The sequence below is a fragment of the Hakea prostrata genome, chromosome 11 (assembly GCF_041222555.1).
Source record: "Hakea prostrata isolate BN-2017 chromosome 11, UWA_Hpros_2, whole genome shotgun sequence".
NCBI classification, from domain to species: Eukaryota; Viridiplantae; Streptophyta; class Magnoliopsida; order Proteales; family Proteaceae; genus Hakea; species Hakea prostrata.
In genome coordinates, this window is record NC_142610.1 from 13,223,777 (window position 1) to 13,241,937 (window position 18,161).

The 18,161-nt window shown below is 35.9% G+C and overlaps 1 protein-coding gene across 1 annotated transcript; it reads right to left on the bottom strand.

The window, feature by feature from the left end:
• Positions 1–1,009: 1,009 nt before the first annotated feature.
• On the bottom strand, positions 1,010–7,442 carry AE7 (MIP18 family protein (DUF59)). The gene is made up of 6 exons (XM_089140408.1): positions 7,045–7,442; positions 5,786–5,928; positions 3,404–3,507; positions 3,210–3,309; positions 2,176–2,221; positions 1,010–1,826 (listed from the first exon to the last, which is right to left on the bottom strand). Exons 2-6 carry the CDS (start codon positions 5,912–5,914, stop codon positions 1,726–1,728), a joined length of 480 nt encoding a protein of 159 aa, XP_088996534.1. The 5' UTR covers positions 5,915–5,928; positions 7,045–7,442; the 3' UTR covers positions 1,010–1,725.
• Positions 7,443–18,161: the final 10,719 nt, after the last annotated feature.

The following is an 18,161-nucleotide window of genomic DNA, read 5'->3' on the forward strand; positions in this document are numbered from 1 at the left end:
AGATCAAAAACCAATCCCAAATGGGTAATTAGGTTAACCTGATTTCTAAATTAACTACTTGATCTCATGTTTTAGAAACTCATTTGTGGAACTAATAATTCATTATCAGTAATTCAAAAAAGATTATATGGGCACTCACCATTTTCCTCAGGCTTAAGTTGATGCTCTTCCGGTTTTGTTTCATTCTTTTTTATTGAATCATCTTGGGGAACCCTGTTTGAATCCTTCCCTGGCTCATCAGCTTTACCTGGATATAGATCACTGGGAGATCGCGGTTCAGCCGGCGGCGCTTCCATCGATCTTGATCTTCACGGTGGCGGCGGAGATGGATGTGGAGCTCAAGGAACCAAATTTTCTTGTGTTGTCTTAGAACTTGAACAAAAAATTTTAGAACCAGTGATGGAATTTTGGATTTGAACCTTCCCAAGTGAAGCTATATACCAATTTCCAACTAGTAAACAGTAGCCATGAAGGCATTAAATGGACAATTTGAAGGTCAACTATTAAGACATGTTCTATGTTGTTTAACCCAGTCCCAAGCATGCTGGTACATCTTCATGAAAAATGGCTTTTCTTCTGATCAAGTTAACATTTGATTTTGGACAGAAAAAAAAGAAAGTTAAACATTTGATTTACTGTTATTAATTCAATAGATGACTCTATAATGACCTACCATGTAGATTAATTAGCAAATTTTAGTCTCAATCCTTCAAAAAAAATTGGAATAAAGAAGGTCTCTATTATCTTTGAAAAAAGAAAAGGAAAACTAATGTTTGGATATGAAAACATTTCTAGATTCGATTTTCAATTTGACTAGGATTTAAACTCTCTTCACGCAAAAATACATTAGACTTACAAGGATATCGATCTAGAGTACAGGACCTCTACCCATTAAGGTAAAGATTTAAACTCTCTTTATACTTCTATACCACACATTAAGAAGGAAGTCCACCTCTTAATTTTACTAGGGCCCTCTTGGCTTGGGAGGGAGGTGTATGTGCCGACCAATCACCTGGGGGTGCAAGTTTGGCTTTGATTGCTCAAACTTGCCATGAGCTTCACTAGGGCTTGAATTTAAGATTAGGGTCAAGGAAGAGTGCTTGATCTGACCCAACTCAAGCCTGTAAAGTCCAAGTGTTAGGGTTATGTTATATCTGTCTAGACCCAAACATAGCACAGGTCTAATGAGATGACAAATTCTCAGGCTGATAGATGAAATAATTGAATTGAAAACTACAGTCCACTTTTAACTCCAAAGATTAAGAAAGAGAAATGAAGAATACAAAATTGAATTTTTAATATTACAACCTGAAAGAGAGATGTGTCTGTCTCTCTCTCTGTCTGGGTTTGAAAGAACATCCAAAGCTTAACATGCAGAACAGATAATGTATCTTCTGAAACTACAAATTTTACAATGAACCTGGCATCAAAGACTATAAATTTCAGTAATCCCTTCATAACATGTTTTGTACTAAAAAACAGAACATGTATGATTTATATTTACAACTACAAGAATAAATGGAAAAACTTAGTCAAAAAGGCCACCAGAGTAGGAGCACTGTAGTAGTTCATGAACAGAAGGATTAATTTGCTCATGATAAAGAAATAAAATTCTTGAAGGATCTTGGAGATTGATTTTCAAGCAGAAATGAATTTGCTGTAGATAATGTTGTTGCTCGTCTTGAATTTCTTGAAACAGGACAGGGATTTCTGGATGTTGTTTGGTCAACCGTAAGTAGGAGCCAGACATTCATCAACCATATTCAAGAGGTTCGGGTTTTCTAGGGCTGCTGCGACTCGTTCTTTATCATTCAACTGCTTGTTTACTGCAAGTTAAGAACAACATCAGCAACATATTACAAAAAATTGAATCTCTGAGGCCAATATATAAAGAAGAAAAGAAAGATTGAAGTGAAGGCCATAAAAGAAATTCATCAAGAACAATAAAGACATTTGATAATAAACAAATAGGAGTTGCACTACTTTTCTGCAATATCCTCATCATGTACAACCAGTCCATGAGTGCAGATTTTAGAAGATAACGTATAATAAACCGGACAACATCTGATCAATATCAAAAAACTAAGTTTTTGAGGTGAATAACACATGTACTATTAGAAAATTTAACTGTTTCAAAGTTGCTTCTTGAGAGAAGTGAACATCAACCACAAATACCTGCAGCTTCAGTTGCATGTGTTCCTGGTGCTACCCTGACATCCACCTGATTAAGCAAAAGGAAAACTTAGCCAAAACAGCACTGTGAATATCAAAATTAGAGCCATCTAAATATATGGAGCATATATCAGGTTTTACATCTTAGGACAATAGCTGGCAGCTAGAAGACAACAAAACTAAACATCACAACCCTTGCAAAAAGAATTAGCGACCACCATGAAATTAAATAAACACCAATACAGCCACTGTAAAATATATTTATTTGAAGGTCAATGCTCCTCCCCCCAACCCCAAGGAAAAGAGGGGGGGGGGGGGGAGGACAAAACGCATTTCTTCCAGAGTGGTAAGAAGAGACTGCAGTCAAAATTGTCTTGAATTTCATATAAATAAAGAAGACATGGATCACCTTTTTAACAGGGTGGGTCATTCCAGCTAGGAACTTTTGGATATTTTCTGACTATTATTTCAACATTGTCTGTTATGTAAACTAATCGATTCTGAACAGAGAAAAACTATCAAAATCCATGGTAATATTTTATTAAACATTTTTACATCAAGAACTGACTTTGGGTTGTAAGCTGACCAATATCAAGGATTCATTCTCCCAATAGTGGACTGTTTTTATTACACCAGCCTACTTTTTATAAAAGACTGACTATTGAATGACATTAAATATAAGTACTAAACTGTTCCTGACTTGGTCGGGGAAAAGACTGATTCCAGACAAAAAAAAAACTGCTTCCCAATTTTTAGTAAGATCCATTTTCCCTCTCCCTCAAACTTGCAAGGCAAAAGAACAACAGACAATAATATCTATTGATAAATAACAAAATTGGCATATTGGCCAGAGAAGAAACTAGAACTCAGAACCTATGTGTGCCATTTGAACAACCCCTACCTCAGGCTCATGTACAAAAAGAAAAAAGCAAAAGAAAACTGAACAACTCTTCAAGAGAGACTGGTAGCACTACAAGAAGTATTAAAAATCAAAAGCCTTGTTCAGGTTCAAGCATCATGGGTGAATAGGAACACACCTTATAACGAGAAGGTAGACTCCGCATTAGTTTCACCTGTAAACAAAGGCCAATCACTGTAGCCATACTGCAATGTTCAACTGTTGGAGTAAAAGTGATCCTGTTATAGTATACAAAATTAGTGTTCTACAAAAAAAGGGGGGAAAATAATGATACATCACAAATCTGTAATAGATTCAATTTTGTGCCCTCACCTGACACAATTTCGCTCGTCATCCACTTCAATTGCATCTTCAGTAATTACTTTCAGTTCTTCCAAAGAATATGGATGCTCAGGATCTTTTATATCTCTAATATGATTTGTGATTGTCAAGGAAAAAGCATTCTCTTACTCTAGACCAGAGTAGTAACAAAAAGCAATATGGATGCTCGGGATCTTTTATATCTCTAATATGAGATGTGATTGTCAAGGAAAAAGCATTCTCTTACTCTAGACCAGAGTAGTAACAAAAAGCAATATGGATGCTCAAGATCTTTTATATCTCTAATATGATTTGTGATTGTCAAGGAAAAAGCATTCTCTTACTCTAGACCAGAGTAGTAACAAAAAGATGCCTGCTAGCTGATACAAAAACACAACAGATACACTGCACAGAAAAGCTTCTGAAGAATCTCTCTATTTTGTTCTCATTTACTTTTGCTTTTGAAGCTAACCAAATTAAATAAGGTAGCTGAGTCCCACTAAGACCATAGAATGTTAAACAGGCAACTAAATCAGCGATTTAAGAACTACTCCAGAATAGTATGACACCTACATTATACTACTCGAATAGTCTCAGATGCAAACTGATTTAAAATTTTATTGGGAGCCTGGCATAAGCCAAACCCTTTAGATCGCAATGCCCAAAGTACTACTACATATGTTCCTTAACACCTACCTTATGCACAGGTTCTCTGTGCTTCTCCATAACTTGGCTCCTCCTCCCAAAAAGGCTAAGAGGCCATTTGTTTAATGGAACAAAATGGGGTGGACAAAAAGGTGCAGGAAAAGTGTACCTTTCCTGACAAATTATCAAAATGTAACTTTGTTTGTTTAGGTGAAGTGAGAAATTGTCTATTGAGCTGGTAAGCCTTTCTTCCCACCCTATGCTTCAAAAAGTCATACCCATTTTAGTGAACTCAGTGACAAATGACAAAGAACTAACTTTTTTTTATTGTGGAATCCACCTTTTCCACTTTTTCCCACTTTCCTATCCTTACATTTTCTGTTCCCTCATCCCACTATACATGGATCCAGCATATCTAACTATTTCTGTCCCCTCATCCCACCACCAACATATCCAACTATCCCACCCCTTTATCAAACACACACTCTTAGACTAATTCTAGTAGGAAGCATAATTCTTTAGCCTTCCAAGGCCAAGTTGCTGAGTACGAATTTACCACTATTGCATAAAGGCCACCCATCTGTTCCATCCTACACCCACTCAGTAAAGGCCAAGTACAAGCACCTGGGCAATAAGAAGCACAAAGGAAGGACGTGGACAAGATTTAATTAGGAGTCTGATAGTGACATAAGACATGTCACAAGTATTGTTAGTATTACAGCATATATATCTGAATAAAGTTTTACTTCTTTGCATTTACCTAAATACATATTGGAAATTTTGATCATTTCATTCAGAAATTTTGGGAATTTAACCAATTTCAGTCTGAAAATGGACCCATTTTTCTCATCTGGTTTGGGTATTTCAGCATCTTGCATCCTGAAATGGCCAAGCAAAACTCATTAAGAAAATAAATACAAAGTTTCAGTGACATTTTGGTCTTATCTGGTACTGATTCAAGTTAAGGATTTATATTTTCTGATCAATTACTCTTCAACTTGTAATCGGGAACATTTCTGACTAATTTTTAAATCTCAATTCTCATTGAACTTAAAATTGGACATCAGACCTCATTCTAAACCATCCTATGATTTCAAAATCTGGTTTTGACATGTCTTAACTGACAATTGAGTTTCTACAATTCTCATAACAGGTTTTTATGTCAGTCCTAGTTTCCGTTTTCTTATTCTAGCTTGAAAATTAACTGTTAATACTTGCATTTTTGGTTGCTAGTTGATCATCTTTCTAACACTGTTTTGGATTCACCATAATCTGAAAAAGATCCATTGATCCTATTCTAGGGTCATACACCCTGTAAATCGTCATTTGAGGGATTATTCCCAGATAAATTACAGGCCTTTAACCAGAACATTACCTGCACTTAAACTTCAAGTTGTTACTTACCAAATTTCTCCTGAATATGGTGACATATCGATCTCTGTTTTCTGGTTCAAATTAATTTACAGAACATATTTCTTAGTATTCGAGAAACCCATTACCAGCTTTCAAATTAGACATACAATCAATTAATGAATATGATGCATATTCCTACAGAAAATCTCCTGAAATGCCTATTCCTTCCTATTTTCCATTGTTGGCCATCACAAGAGACTTTGTAAGATAAAATACGGTAGTAACTATGACCATATTCATGCCAAGCTACCAAGATATGGATTCTGAATATAGAACAGAAAAACATAATTGAGTAACAACTAACCCCACAAACTAACTCAGATGAAGTAAAAGGATATCAAAAATTTCTTGTTGGTCAATAGGCTCGGCCGTATATTCATCAACAACAGCTGGTGGTGCACTACGGAGTCGACGCTCTTTTCTCTCATACACCACCGGATTAGCATTAATTAAGGTGGAAACCATTTTCAGAGCTTCTTCTGCAGAAAAAGAAGTGAAATGATAAAAATTAAAGGTCAGACTTGTTATTGTTGGATTGGTTTCAGTGTAGGAAAACAATTCATAATAAAATTTGATAACAAAGAATTTACTGTAGAAACATTCCAACTACTCTCTGCCACATTATTAACTTCCTTTTCCTAGATCCAGTTTACATCAGGAAATAAGTTAACCAATCACTATACTGACTGTTTTGCACCTTACTTTCCTTTTATAAATCTTACACCAATTGGACTTAAAAGGACGATAAAGAAAAGCATGGTGAACGGACCAAGAACAACAAACTGAGTTAGTATCTGTATGCAAGTTTCTGTAGAAGGTGCCACCCAGCTCCTTTTATATCAGATATAGTCAATTTACATATTCAGACTTCAGGGAGCATAATTTTGTTCAATAACCTAAAAATAAAAATTTAAGCTAAAAACGAAGTTAGATTTACGACAAGACTTAACAAGAAAGAACCAACCAGATGAATAATCATCATGAATCTGTACACTAGCTATGTCAGAACCTAATGAAAAGAGCTGAGTGACAGATAATGAAACACAAACACAGACTAGATAATGAAAAACACACACACATACATAGACACATCAAGAAAGAGAGAAAGAGGAGTTAATGTTCAGGAATAAACAGAAGAACAAGGAAAAAGACACATAATATCTGATTCAGCCTTAATCATAAAGCAGAAAGAGAAAAAACAGTACCATGGAAGCCCACCAAAAAAAAGGGTATAAAAAATATCATTCAAATCACAGACAGAAAAATTGCAAAAAACCAAAGAATTTTCAATTTATTACACAGTACCCAAGAGCTGCTAGGGCGTACAACAGCTAAAGTGCCTCCTCTTCCCCAGCCACGTTTCAACCCAAACAACCCCGCCCCCTTTATTTAGGGTTCTTCAAAATGAATCCACTCTGTCCAGAATTTGAGATTCACTTAACTCCCAGACAGAACCACTCTTAAGAAATTAGAATCCCTTCTCTAAAAAATAAAAAAATATGGCAGATTTCATGGAGTGTTAGAAGATTGATACATACACAAACAGAGAGAAGCAGAAGAACGAACATGAAGAAGGAAAAAAAAGGATGACCCGCCTAGGATTATAGCCAAGCTCGTTTATTCCCGCTTAAAATCTTTTCTTCGATTACACTCCTCTTTGATATGGTTTTCACTTCTGATTTTTACCTATTTTCAAAAATCAACTAAAAATCATTTTCAGTCAAAATTGTTCAGTAACCAATAGGTAACATTGATTTTGTACTAAAAAATACGTCTAGTATATATTTCTGCAAAATGATTTCTTTTAGGTTATATAGCTTGTATTGGAAGAGCTTAGGAACCCAAGGACTAGTTTGGTTGACTAAGTTGTTTAATAAGATTATGAGCACAACATGTGCTCATAACTAATCAGGTTAGTTGGTCTTCCATCTGCTGGCCTACTTCGGAAGGAGGCCTGGGTATCCGTCGAATCTCTGATGTTAACCTAGCCTGCCTCCTCAAGCTCATCTGAAAAATTACCTCAAAGCATGACTCCATTTGGGTTAAGTGGGTCTATTCTTACCTTCTCTGGTCTGATTCCTTGGACTGCTCTGTTATCCTCCAACCCTTCATGGGTATGGAGGAAAATCCTCTCGCTATGTCCCCGCGCCACCTCTACTATTTCTACCATCATCTCCTTCAGCTCTTCCACTTCCTTTTGGTTGACCTGTGACATTCGATGGGCATTCTCTATAACCACTTTGGTCCCTGCACTGTCTATGATTCCCATATCCCCAAGTCCACCCCCCCTCCACTTTCATCTCTAATGGTGCCTGGTCCCCCCCCCCCCCTTCTAGCTCCCCTAGTGACCTTACTATTTGGCTCCCTTCCCCTCCAAAACCTTTCCCACTTCCTCTGCCTGGAACCTCCTCAGACCCCACAACCCCAAACCCCTTGGCCCCCATTGGGATGGTTCAAAGGCTTCATTGCCCATCCCTCCTGTACCCTTTGGAGAGCCCTTAACCTTTCTCTCCCCACCCAATCCTTCCTTATTAGCCATCACATCCCCACTAACCCCAACTGCATCCTTTGCTGGAATAGTTTAGAAGACCTGAAGCACATTTTCTTTTCTTGCCCTTTCTCCAAAGCCATCTGAGGGAAAGCCCTAGCCACCATTTGGCCCCGTTCAAGGCGATCTTTCAAGTTTACTTGTGATCGGTCTTGGCACTTCCATTTACGATCGGATTGGTAAGCTAGTGTTCAATGCCTCCATCCACCAGCTTTGGTGGGAGCGCAATCTTCGAAGATGGACTTCCAAATCCCGCTTCATAGACTGGATTTGGAATGCCATCTATTTTGATGTATCTTCTAGATTGACAGCTATCCCCCACCCCCGGCCAGTAACAGGCTCATTGTTGTCTCCTAGGGTCTTAGTTCTTCTTTTCAGTCTTCTTCTTAAAGACCTTGTTCGCTTTTTCTCTTTTAAAATAATTATTTATTCATTTAAAAAAAAGATTATGAACACAGGGAAAATGTCAGATGAATGGAGAAGAAGCATCGTGGTTCCAATTTACAAAAATAAAGGAGATATTCAAAGGTGTAATAACTATAAGGGCATTAAACTGATAAATCATACTATGAAATTATGAGAGAGAGTAATTGAAACTCGTTTGAGAAACTTAACTACAATTACGGAGAACCAATTTGGGAAGATCTACAACGGAAGCTATTTATCTAATTAGGAGACTTATGGAAAGGTATAGAGAATGTAGGAAAGACTTTCATATGGTATTTATTGACCTAGAAAAAGCTTATGATAGAGTTCCTAGAGCGTTAATTTGGCAAGTACTAAAGAAAAGAAGTGTTGCAAGTAATATGTAAACATAGTTAAGGATATGTATGATGGTTCGGTGACAAGTGTAAGAACAGTGGGGGGACAAAGTAATGAATTTTCAATTACAGTTTGGCTACATCAAGCATGGTGGGGAGCGAGATCTCGCCACTCCAAATAGCGAGATCTCGGTCGAGATCTACCAAAATTTTGGCGTAATCTCGGTGGGTTTTAGGGCCCCGGTTGGACTGAAATTTGGTATTTAGCCTATTTAAGGCCTTTTAAACACATTGGTGGCCTTAGATTTGTGAGAAAATAACCCTAGGTATGTCTTCTAAGTCGACCCTATGTGTAAAATCAAAGTGTTGTGAAATGCAAGGTTAGACAACATGTGTAATGTAGAGATATCAAGTAATTCATGTTATCAACTATAAAGTATCAAATACATTACACATCAAACTATCAAAGAACTTAAATGTCTTCAAAATTTTACAACCATAAGAAGTTTTAGACTTTTAGTAAGTCATAAATCATAATCCATAAGTTCACAATCACAAGAGTATGTGAGTAATAAGATTACAAGACTAGAAGACAGCAAGAATATCACTCAGCATTCTGCATCAACTGATTCTGAACGGTGGCCACATATGACTCCTAAGTCAACTCATCACTGTAGTATGTCACATATCGGTCTAAATGTCACATTAAATTGGTTTCCATGAAAGTGTAGATCAAAGCTTGTGGATCAACATATATTTACATTAAACTTACACACTCATTGTAAAACATTCTATTTGAAAAATCAAATTTGAGGGGAAATCTTACCTTTGTTGAAAATCCAGTTGAAATAAGCTTGAATGATGATAATTTGATGTTGTAGATGTCTTAAAGATATTTAGAAGTTGAATACCCAACAAATTCCGGCCAAAAATCAAGTTTTTGGCAAGTTTTGACAGTTGCAGCGAGAGAGAGGCGAGATCTCACCGAGATCTCGACGAGATGTGGCTAGATCTCGGCGAGATGTGGCGAGATCTCCCATCTCGCAGATCTCGCCTCTCCTCTCGTCTCGCTATCTCAAAATAGCGAGATATCTCGTGAGATCTCCCACCATGACATCAAGGATCAACTTTAAACCCATATCTATTTGCACTTGTAATTGATGAATTAACCAAAGACATTCAAGATGAGGTCCCCTGGTGTATGCTTTTTGCAGATAATATTGTGTTGATAGATAAGACTCAAGTGGAGATTAATACCAAATTAGAATCATGGAGAGCAGTTTTGGAATCAATAGGCTTTAAACTAAGTAGAACGAAGATAGAATATCTACTTTGTAACTTTAGTCATGATCAGGCAGATGATAAGGAGATTCCTCAGAGTGATTGTTTTAGGTACCTAGGTTCAATCATAAATAAAAAAAAGGTGATACAAAGGATGATGTTTCTTAAAGAGTTAAAATAGGGTGGATGAAGTGGAGAGGTGCGTCCTAGGTCTTCTGTAATCGGCGTATTCCATTAAAGCTTAAAGGAAAATTTTATAGGACCGTTGTTCGACCAACCATGATGTAGTAGAGTGTTGAGCTGTTAAAAAGAATCGTATAGATAAACTTAGTATAGCAAGAAATGAGGAGCTAAAATGGATAAGTGGCAAAACTAGGAAGGATAAGATAAGGAATGATCATATTAAAGTTGGTTTAGGAGTTGCTCCTTCGAGAAAGTTGTTTGAGGTGGCATGGCCACGTTCAACAAAGACCTATAAATGTCCATATATGAAGAAGTGATATAATTCAGATTGAAGGGACTAGAAGAGCTAGGGGCAAGGAAAAAAATTCAGTAAAACCAAGATTTCAACTCAAGAAAAGGACGAATTTTTTAGGTTTCGACCGAAAAACATGTGATCTTTTTTTGAAACTTTGACCCTAGGTTTCAGGCCTTATATGACGTACATTTCATTTGATTTATTGCCTCTTTCCTATTTAAAGCATAATAAACACAATGGAACTAGTATTTTGACAATAAAATACCATTGAAAATTTATCATTCAATTATACTAACAAATGACTTGGCTCCGACAAGTACAAAATGTATTGCATACAAGCATAGAATCATCAACATACATGATTGTATGGTAGAATGGTTACATATACAACAAATCAACAAAATAAAATGACCAACTAGATCAAGTGATGGTGTCCCACATATATTAAGTTGAAGCCTATATATCATATATACATAAAATAAATATACATAATTTTAAAAAATAATTATTAAATCAGAAAATGAAAAATGGAAGCAAATAATAAAAAAAATAAGTTTAACAAAACACCATCATAGATTATAGTCCTAGGCTAAACATATATTAATTTCAAGGCAATACAAGATCATTTAAGGCATGAACAAAACGAAATTAAAAAAGGGGAAGTTTGGAACTGTTGGGTATGGCCCATGTTCACATTATTGCTGCAGGAGTTTCCTTTGTAGCTCTTATGGCTTAGGAGGTGTTTGGAGGCAAAGATAAGCAAAAGAGGTGCTTGAAGGCAAAGGAGTCGTGGAAATTAAGTGAAAATGGGATAGAAAGCAACAAAAACTAAGGAAGAACAAATTGAAATGTTGAAATGGTCAAATTTTCGGTCAAGATGGTCGAAATTTTGGTCGAAACCTCCGAAATGGCGAAATCTCCGAAATTTCGGTCAAAATCTGTAACTTTTTCGAAATAATTGGAATTCCGTTACTTTTTTGAAAAATGCTGACATTTGGATCGAAATTTCAACAATTTCAGTCAAATTTTCTTCTTCTAGGCTAGGGGTAGACCTAAGATACCTTAAAAGAAGTGGTGAGAAAGGATATGCATAGCTTAGGCCTTGTATCTAGCATGGCCTCAAACAGAATTGATTGGCCCACCCATTTAGTTGGGACAAGGCTTATTGTTGTTGTTGTTGTTGTTGTATAGCCTATATGGGAAAAAATTAAAGGTATAAAAATCCTCTAGCACCATGAATGGTAGGTCATTCATTATAGCCTTTCATAAATTTAATACCAAACAACACATCTAACACGAAATTTACAAATCCACCAATCATATGCCATACCAAATAATAATAAGAAAACAATTAATACATAACCCAGCATATCACCCAATCATCAATCCTCAATCCTCATAGGCTTCATTGTTTTGGTTTGCAAATTTTCCCCAATACGCTTCCCATCTTCCACATTGCAATGTTCACGACCGCGTCATCATCACTATTAGTATCATCGTTTTCATCATCAAACACTCTCCTCTCTGTGTTTTCAAAAATTCCAATATGATCCTGTTTGTTTTATGATAAAATAGTGTCGTTACACATGAAACCACAATCAATATTTGTGTCATCACTATCAATATCATTGTCTCTCAACATTTCAAAGTTCAAATTTCACTCACCATCAAAATCCAATTTTTGTTTTTGAACTTGAGGTTATTTTATATCCTTTTTTATTTTTTTCTTTTATGTTCTAACTACTCAACATTTCGAGTTGAAATTTCACTTACTGTCATCCAGATTTTGTTTTTGAACTTAAGTTGATTTTGCATCCTTCTTTATTTTTTAACTTTTTTCGAATGGAAGCATTTGCTTATCTATGAATATCATTCTAAAAGGGTTTGATAGAAAATGATACTACTAAAAATTTAAGTGTAATAAAACACATAATGATACATTACATGTTTAATACGGCTGCTCTGTAAAGAAAAAATGAAGGCACATATGTTAACTAAATGACAATCACTCACCACCAAATAAACAAAATAATAGGATACAGGCAATGATTTTATCAAAAAGACATCATGTTACATCATAAGGTTATCATATAACATATTTATGTGAACAAGGTTGACCCCCCGGCTGAAACCCTAAATTGCGCCAATCTAGGGCTGGCCGAACCCTAAAGAGGGCATTGTGGTCAAAACCAGCCTTAATTATTGGATAATTCTAATTTTCAGAAGAGTTTAGTCAGTTAAGAAGTCAATTTGAGTTGAAGAGTTCTTGAGTCTTGGGACTCCTCTTTTAAGACAAAACTCTTAACAGTCTTCAATTACAAGAAGAGTTCCTTAAGTGTTTTAAGTCTTAGAGGGACCATGAGATTCCATTAGATCTCTTATTATTTATTTGGATGGTTGAGACAAATTGTGATGGGATCCTAATTAAAGGAGTCCCCACTTAGGTTTAGAGTCTTTAGTAGATTATAGATAGCTTATTATTTTTTTTGTAAAAGTTAAATCTGGTTATTTGAACAAAAATATTTGAGTTGAGAACCGTGGTTCCTATTGAGGGGGCCACGGTGGATTTAAAGATAAATTTCTTCTTCAAAGATCAGCAACAACGTTCTGTCTGGCACTCTTCTTTCAAAAATTCCAGCAAGATTACAAGTAAACAACCCCCAGCTCCCTTCCCCTCTCTCCCTTACCATTGCAGGCCATCCCCTCCCCTTCCCCTTCCATTGTAGCAACCCCAGCATCCTCCCCCACCTCCCATCCCATAGCAAGACCCTTCCCTGTTCTGTGCAGACCTAAAACCCCCTCCCCCTTGCTGCTCCACCTTGGCAGCAGCTTCCTCAGGCCCCCACAGCACCCCTAACCCCTTCCCCTACCCCTTACAACACCCTCTAGCCCCTCCCCTCCAGCACAACCCCCCCCTCCTTCTAACCCTCTTGGCCTCCCTCTCTATTTCCCATCTTTCTTGTGGCAAACCAGAAACAGAAAAAACAGAAAAAAGAATGAAAGAAAAGAAATAAAGAAAGAGAAGGAAGAAAAGCGAAGATCCCAAAAAGGTTGCCCATGATCCATTCTCAAATCAAATTCCATTTTGAAGCCCTAAATTTTCATGAACAATCCTTTTCACTTTCTGTTACCCCAAATCCCACAACCCATAGCCATTCCAAAATTCCCTCCCATACCCAACCGCAATTCCAGGCATCTTTGATACATCCCCTATTTGTTTGTTACATTCCCTATTTATGCATCCCATATTTCTTTGCTACATCCCCTATTGATATCCTATTATCAAATAAACCATCCCATCTTAGGTTTTGTTAAAACCCAACTCTTCCCATATTTCTGTGTTGACCAAATTCTTTCCAAATTTAACCATACTATCCATTCCAATCTAATTAACTGCTGGCAGATTCTGTGCAAACCCTCAATTTTAGGGAATTCTTCCAAGAAACCCAAACTCTAAAATTGGGTTTCCCATCACACGTCAATAACAGTATCTCATCAATCATAGCATTTGAAGAAAAAAAAAGTATTGTAGATGTTTGCATTGCAACTTAACTGAGAATCTGGGATGAGAAACCATTACAGACAGGGATTCTGATCTGAATTGGAAGGTAGTAAATCTAGGTTTTCTTGATGTTGGTACTTTTTTCTACAGAAACTATGTAATTTTATCACCATCCATCAAGTGCTGTTCTTAATCTTTAAACTCTGATTTTGAGTTGGTTTGATATGACTGATCTTGCACCTATAATTGATATTTAAAACTTGTTTTTTGTGATTAAATATGCATCCCCAGTTCAGTGTCCTAGTCTAGCGATAGAGCTTTGTGTGGTTTCAAACAAATCTGCTGATCAAATCCTGTCATTACTTTAGGATTCAAAAGGATACACTAGCGGCAAACATTCAACCATAACTTAGGCCTTATTTGAGGCATGAATCTTCCTGCTACTACACATCTCTGATTTCTCTCTCGTTCCAGAATTTTCGTTTTAAAAATCAGATTTTTATTCGATCACCAAATTTCAGAATTTTAGTTTTCAAATGGTGATCCTGCGTTTTCTTCCCTCTTTCCTTAATTTTTTTTCTCTCTGGCAGTGCCAGATAGCATTACATCCTCCATTCAGCCCCAATAATTATTCCAGGTATTGAAAACTTTGATCACACAAGACTTCAAAATTTATTCAGAAAGCTCATGATAATTTGCTGCTTTCTTTACTAGATTTGGGGTAGAGAAAAGTGCCCCCCCCCCCCCCCAACAAAAGCACCAGTGGTATATCTCTGAGAGAGAGAGAGAGAGAGAGAGAGATGCACCTATATGAAGGAGAAAAAAATTCTAAGAGTGGCCCTGCTTGACTTAAGGAAGACTGAGAACATAAGAAAAACATGGAGAACCCTAAAGGGGAAATCTATCCATAGGACCATAGCTATAAGAAATGACTATTACTTGTTACCATCAACATTGAAATTAACGCCAAAATCTCATTAGCATCACAATTAAAGATTAAGAACCTTGAAAAACAAACAATTCAGTGTCTGTTCTCCACCTGTCTAATTTATGGGACAGGAACAATCGGCCGAAAAGGTATGCGCCGTCATTTATCTACACTTTTTCATTTGTAGATGATTTGAAACTCTAATCCACACATTACAAACTAAAACGAACAATACAGTTTCACATATTTATTTGGTTATGGACTAAAAGGAAGTTTCATTGAGAAACAGAGGTAATGGCCTTATACAAGCAGAGACTTTGCTTGTTCTCTGTTTTTATGGTACCCAAAACCGAGAATAATCGTTTTCAGGAAGGAGGACTCAATAAATCAAAACAAAGATGGATATACAGAAAAATCCTTACAAAGAGAAAGAAAAAGAAAAAACCCATCTGATAAATTTTGGGGAAAGACGAAAGCAATAAGAATTATATGAACATAGAAGAATCCTAATGAGAAAAAAAAACAGATTTATTTTACTGACCTTAACGGCGGTTCAGCTTATTGCAATCCCAGCAGGAGATGCCGAGAGGAATACGATTGAGAAGAGATGAACCGCTGCAACAAACTGATTTCGATGAACTGGGTCACTGGAGACAGAGAAGACGAAGAGGAGGATCTCTTCCGCAAGGACAGCAGCTAGGCTCAAACATTCGATTGAGAACGCGACACCCTTTCGATCGTTTTCTTCCTTTTGGTTTTCAGTTTTCTCCCTCTTCCTTGGAGATATTTACATATACTATAAAACGATTGCGAAATACCCTTTTTGACCATACTTGTACACGTTAAAAACACGTGTTATTGAAATCGATTTTTTGGGAAACATATTTTCTATATTTTAAATAAATAAATAAGTTGTCAGACTAGTTTGTTTGCAAAGGTGGGGTAGGAAAAAAAACATGTGAGTTCCATGTGTACTGGGGTGAGGGAGAATGAAATGAAAGCTGCGTTTGTTTGCTGGAGTAAAAGTGGGGTGGGAAAATTTTTGAAAAAATATAAATTTCTTATTTTTCCTTAAATCCCAAAATTTTAGATTCGTTTGGTTGCTTAGGGTGGGAAAAGTGAGAGACTGTCTGGTGATGTGGCAGCCCAACTTTTCCACCCCAAGTCATTTTAAAACCCCACAAATTTGGTGAGATTTTGTGGAAAAAATTGAAAAATTAAAAAGTGGGACCCACCACTATCACTTTTTCACAAAACCTTTTTCCTTTCCTTTCATTCTCCCTCACCCCAATACACATGGGGCCCACATGGTTTTTTCCCATCCCACCTTTACAAACAAACGCAGCCAAAAGGAAAGGGTTTTGTGAAAAAATGATAGTGGTGGATCCCACTTTTACTTTTTCCAACTTTCCAACAAAGTCCCATTTTAAAATGCTTGGAATGGGAAAGTTGGGTTACTACATCACCAGACAAGTCTCTCACTTCCCCACTCTAAATTATTATTATTTTTTTTTTTTTTGAAAAAGAAAAAAGTTTTCATTCACTGAAATTTAAAGAGATAAATAGATGCATGAAACACAAGGTTCGAAACCTAAAGCGCATGTAGCTCTTTCTCCTTTCTCATATCTCCTCTTTTACCAGTTTGTTGTCTGATTGTCTCCTTCTTTGGATTTAGAAGTTCCGATGTATAGGAAAGTTAGGGAATGGTAATAATTGCATATGCCATAAGAAGAGTCAAACTCATAAACTCTTCACTAAGAGGTATGGTTATCAACTGAACAAACCTTCGATGGTGTTTTAAGAAAAATACAATCTTTTGTTTAAGAAGTAAAATATATTTGCAGGGCATGTAAATATGTACTTGTATTTCCTTTTCCCCACATCCCTTGTAATTTTCACCACATATAAAAGATCAGATAATTGGGGAAGAGTACATTATTTTAGGGCTGTTTGGTTACGCGAATCCCAGAGATTTGAAATCTTTAGATTCACAAATGGGAGATTTTTACCTGTTTGGTTGTGTGAATCTCTAGATTCCATGAAATCTAGAGATTCACATTTTTACACTAAAAACGTGAATCTGTAGATTTATGGGTATGAGGTGAAATCCAGAGATTTCATCCATACTATTAAAGCGTTAAAGATTTGAACCATAATTCAATAAATATTTTTTTAGGATAAATCTAGAAATTTCATTCCAAAAATTCAAACTAACCAAACAGTTCCATGACTCTTAGAGATTTGAAATCTCTAAATTTTTGAAATCTACAGACTCAAGTAACCAAACAGGCCCTTAGGGTATCTTTGGTTACATACATGAATCTGGATATTTCAAATATCTAGAAAATTCAAATATATAGAATTCAAATCTATATGGAGTCATAATTCATAAAATTAATTATTTGGTTAACTTACATTTGTGAAATGAAATCTATAAATTCATCCTGAAAAACTATTTAGTCGATGTGATTTTTGTGAATGTGCAAATGTTTAGCGCTATTATAGTAGGGGTGAAATCCAAACCCATAGCCATAAGTCTACATATTCCCCTTTTTTGTGTAAAAAGATGAATCTCTAGATTTCATGAATCAAGAGATTTTTACAACCAAACAGGTATAAATCTCACATTTATGAATCCAGAGATTTCAAATCTCTACATTCATGTAACCAAACAAGCCCTTAGACATTCTTTTCTAGAGACACTTCAAATTTATTGGATTGGGGTGAAATAAACATCAATCAATGTAAATCAGCCAAGCATACAAGTTATAGAAAATTCAACTCATGTTTTTTTTTCTTTCTTTTTTTTTCTTTCGATAGAAATTCAACTCATATCTTTGGTTGTATGGAAAATATAAATATCTCTTATGGATATGAAGTATATTTCAAAGATAAGATTCAACAAGTTCGGAGTTTTTTTGGGTAAAAAATAAGTTTGGTGTTTTAGTTGTGAGAGAATTGCAGATATTTCATCTAGGAAGTCAAATGTATGTACAGGACATGCAAAGATTCTCTTCTATTTTGATTTTTCCAACCTTTTCTTTTCTTTTTTTTTGAAGGAAATATAATTATTTATTTATTTATTTATAGGGAGAAAACCCAATTTTACAACCTAGCCCTAAAATATCAAACAACAAAAACTAGAAAAGATGTTTGGGAGGGGATTTTATTGTTAAAAATGCATGGGATTTTATTGTTAAAAATGCATTTTGAA